General features: G+C 41.1%; 1 protein-coding gene across 1 annotated transcript; it reads right to left on the bottom strand.

The window, feature by feature from the left end:
• Nucleotides 1–422: 422 nt before the first annotated feature.
• On the bottom strand, nt 423–3806 carry LOC135226235 (uncharacterized). Its single transcript, XM_064265678.1, has 2 exons — nt 2881–3806; nt 423–663 (listed from the first exon to the last, which is right to left on the bottom strand). Exons 1-2 carry the CDS (start codon nt 3804–3806, stop codon nt 423–425), a joined length of 1167 nt encoding a protein of 388 aa, XP_064121748.1.
• Nucleotides 3807–4304: the final 498 nt, after the last annotated feature.

The following is a 4304-nucleotide window of genomic DNA, read 5'->3' as shown; positions in this document are numbered from 1 at the left end:
GACACAAAGACACAGGCGTTAAACATCCCCGAGGAAGCCGTAAAGCCCTTCTTGAAATATGCACCAAGAAGGCACCATTCACAACCCACAGAGGACATCTTTATTGCCAGATTGACGGCGTGGCAATGGGATCCCCATTAGTGGTTCTATTTGCCAACTTCTACATGAGTGTCGTCGAAGGAAGGGTTTTCAATAAGATCCCCTGCCCTCCCCAATACTACTGCTACATAGACGACACCTTCATAAGAGTCGACAGAGAAGAGGACCTTGAAACTTTAAGAAAGACATTTGAAGAATGCTCCGTCCTCCACTTCATGTGCGAACGCAGCGTTGACGGTGCCTTACCCTTCCTGGACGTTCGGGTACAGCAAACCCCTACGGTACACACCACCACGGTTTATAAGAAACCTACAAACCCGGGTCTATGACGTAATGGGTCCAGCGAGTGCCCAGACAGGTATAAAAGATCTGTGGTAGATGCCTTCGTCTGCCGCGCCCGTACACACTGCTCTACATGGAGAGAAACCACCAGGGAGATCGAAAAGTCTACACAAGTCCTCATCAACAATAACTTTGCAAATCGCATGGTCAAACGCCAAACGCGGGACTCCATAAATAATTGGCACCAGGAAAGAACGACCGAAACTAACGACCAAAGTGGAGCTATAAAAATATTTTACAAAAATTATATGCACCACAAATATTTGGAATATGAAAAGGCTATAAGGGAAATAATCAGTTAAAATATCTCCCCCATTGCAGAAGGCGATAAAATTAGCCTCATAATATACTATAAAAATATGAAAACCAGCCAGCTGCTTCTTAAAAACAACACGGCGCCCCCAGAAACGTCTTTGAAGAGAAGGAGTGTCATCTACGAATTTACATGCCCGGTGGATGGATGCCACCATTCTTACATCGGGATGACCTCCACCAGACTCTCCAAGCGTCTCTCCTGCCACCTTCAAGAAGGGGCCATTTTCATTCACTACAGGGAAAAGCATAACAGAAGACCAGAAAGAGCTGAACTTATAACGAACATAGAAATTATTGACCATGCACCGGACCGGAAACACCTACGTTATCTGGAAGCATTACACATATTAGAGAAAAAACCGACTATCAACACGGTAAAAGAAACAGAATTTCTTCCTACCATCATACGAAGAAATAGCACAAGAAACCAACCGACTCCATATACCGCCACGAGAGAGAGAGAGAGAGAGAGAGAGAGAGAGAGAGAGAGAGAGAGAGAGAGAGAGAAGGAGCGAACGAGAAAGAGAGAGAGAGAGAGAGAGGAACTTGCACACAGAGAAAGAGAGAGAGTAAGAGAGAGAGAAAGAGAGGAAGAAGCAGAGAGAGAAAGCGGGAGAGAACGAACGGACGACATGTCACCTGGACAGCTTGCAGCACCTGCCACCCAGGAGGTGGGTACCCCAACCAACACCCAACCCACGCTAATAACCCCAGCCAGACCAAGAAGATCTCAATGCCTCAGGGATAGATTTCGTTACCATCAAACGACCAATTAGAATCCCTGCTCACCGACCCACCCACCGATTGTACAAGACCTTGCCTGCTATAAATACTTGTAAAATGTATCGTAATAATAATAGTAATACTCAAATAGTTATTTAGAAGAGATATACCTTTCTTTCCTGGAGACTGTAATAATAATAATAATAATAATAATAGTAATAATAAGGAAAAACTCTCTATCACGAGAGTATATATAATGTTCTAAAGGGTCCACAATAATACAAAGTGTAAAAAGTCCGTGTATAATTTTGCAGACTTTACAGAAAGCTTTCGAACCCTTCCCTGGGTTCATCTTCAGTCCAAATGAACAAAAAGTTACGACAAGTACAGAGGTAAATTTTAAAAAACAAGAGTCGTTGAAGATCGTTGACAACAGTCATTAGCTCGTTAATGGGCCAGGTGAAGAAAGAGGGTAGTTAACAACAACTAGGTGATACCCTCTCCCCTATCAATCCTTCTGGCTGCAATCCTGTTGGATCTTCGTACAGGTTGTTGCAACAGTACATGAAGTCCTTCATCCAAGGGCGTAGATTGGGCACCGTTATCAGACTCCCCCGGGGCAGCGGTTACCTGGACTGGAAGAGGCAAGGCAGAGGCAGCATCAGGAGAGGGAAAAACAGAGCCTATAAAAATTAACAAATGGGTCTTCGTTGACAAAAGACTTGTTTCCTTTGAATAATTCTCCCAAACTTATAGCAGCTCCCTCGACTAGTCGCCTGACATTTACATTGTTACTTTTAAAGATAATTTGAGCCTCGTTCCAGTTGGGCCTATGATCATTCCTGAATGCACGTGCTACTATTGCGCTGTTTTGTGATGTGATTGTAGTTCATAAGCTCGCTTATGTTCGCCCAAACGTATATCTAGTCCCCGTCCACTTTCACCAAAATATTTACTATTACAATCCATACACGGTAGTTCGTAAACGCCTGGGACAATGGGATTTTTATCATTGTTATTGTTTCTTACGAGGGAACGTCTTATTGTATTTTCATAATTGAACACAATTTTAGTTTCCTTCTGACTTATGTTGATATGTCCACTTATATTCTTTACTTCTGGATTAAAGGGAAGGGACAAATATCTTTTTGGTTTTCCTTAGTTTTATCTCTCAGTCCATAGAACGACTTCCTTGCTCGCGGAATTGCTTTCTCAATGAAGTGAGGGGGATATCTGAGACTTCTAAAAGTAGCCGTGATGTGTTTAAGTTCACCGGCTATATATTCGGAGTCGCAAATTCTGAATGCGCGTAAAGCAAAATTCATAATAACGTTACTTTTTATTTCTTTTGAGTGAAAAGAATAAAAGTGGACAAACTTCCGGCAAACTGAAAATTTGTACCTCTGCCTATTACAGTCCCTGTACACTAAAACATCTAAAAACGGTAATTTAGAATCCACTTCTACTTCTGTTGTGAACTTAATTGATGGTAAAATGCTATTTGCTATTTCTACTAGTTTCTTAAGCTTTTCATCGGTGCCTTTAAAAATGATAAAAATGTCATCCACATATCTCGCCCATAAAACTGGTTTCGTTTCTTCATCACACCTGTTTAAAATTTCTTTTTCCACAAACTCCATGCAAATGTTAGCGAGGACAGGGGTCAGAGGAGAACCCATGGCTACACCTTCTTTTTGAGCAAATCCCTGATTATTGAACTGGAATACAGTGGACGAGACACATAATCTGATAAGGGAGAAAAACTGCTCCGCGGGAATGGGGAAAGTCACATTACCTTGATCATGTTCTTCCTGTAACTTTGTGATCACATAATCTAATGGAACGTTGGTAAATAATGCCGTAACATCTAAACTCGCCATCCTCCCATCTACCCAATTACTATCTTTGACCCGCTGTATAAACTGGAATGAATGCTGTAAATGAGCACTTGAGAACGTGCCAAGAAACTGACTAAGAACCTGAGCCAACCACTCTGCTAATGTGTTTTGCGGTGAACCACAAGCAGCAATAATAGGCCTAAGGGGGCACCCAGGTTTGTGAACCTTAGGAACACCATAAAAGTAAGGTACACTAGGGGATCTTGAAGAGATTTTTGATAAGACTAATTCTTTGTGCAGAGGATCAGAAAGGGTATTGGCTATTTTTCTAAGTTTTCTATTAAATTCTTGTTGCATTTTGGTGGCAATGGGCGGGGACCGCAGTGTGAGATAAGTCTGGGTATCATTTAAAAGGGCATAAGCTTTCTCCAAATAATCTCTTGTGTTCATGACTACTGTAGCTCCTCCTTTGTCAGCTCTCATGATCATGATTTCTTTGTTACTTTTTAAGGAAGCTAGTGCCAGTTGGTGCCTTTTAGGTAATATATTAATAGATTTATTATTTATATTATCATTTAGGATAGCACCTTTTAAGAAATTTATAGTAAAGTCTAGGTATTTAAAATTAAACAAATTAATACTACTAATAGAGTTTAGTACATCAGGTTTGTCTGTGCCGGTACAAAAACCCATACCCAAGTTAAGAACTTCAAGTTGTTCTTTATTAAATAAAACTGTGGAAAGATTATTTACTTTATTAGTAGAATAGTCCCATTTTGAATAATCTAGTGCACACATTAATTTGTTATGTAGGCTCTGTTTATGATCCCTGGCCCTAGCGGCAACTACCTCAACTGCTCTTTGCCTGGCACCCTCGAATCTGGCAGATTGTAGACGGTCTCGAAGTTCTCTGAGTAACGAGCGTCATTCCAGATGTAAGACCTCGACATCCCATTTATCTTCCTGTATTTTGTCTTGAAGGAGACA

This window comes from Macrobrachium nipponense, chromosome 14 (genome assembly GCF_015104395.2).
Source record: "Macrobrachium nipponense isolate FS-2020 chromosome 14, ASM1510439v2, whole genome shotgun sequence".
Taxonomy (NCBI): domain Eukaryota; kingdom Metazoa; phylum Arthropoda; class Malacostraca; order Decapoda; family Palaemonidae; genus Macrobrachium; species Macrobrachium nipponense.
This window is presented reverse-complemented; position numbering and strand designations above follow the sequence as displayed.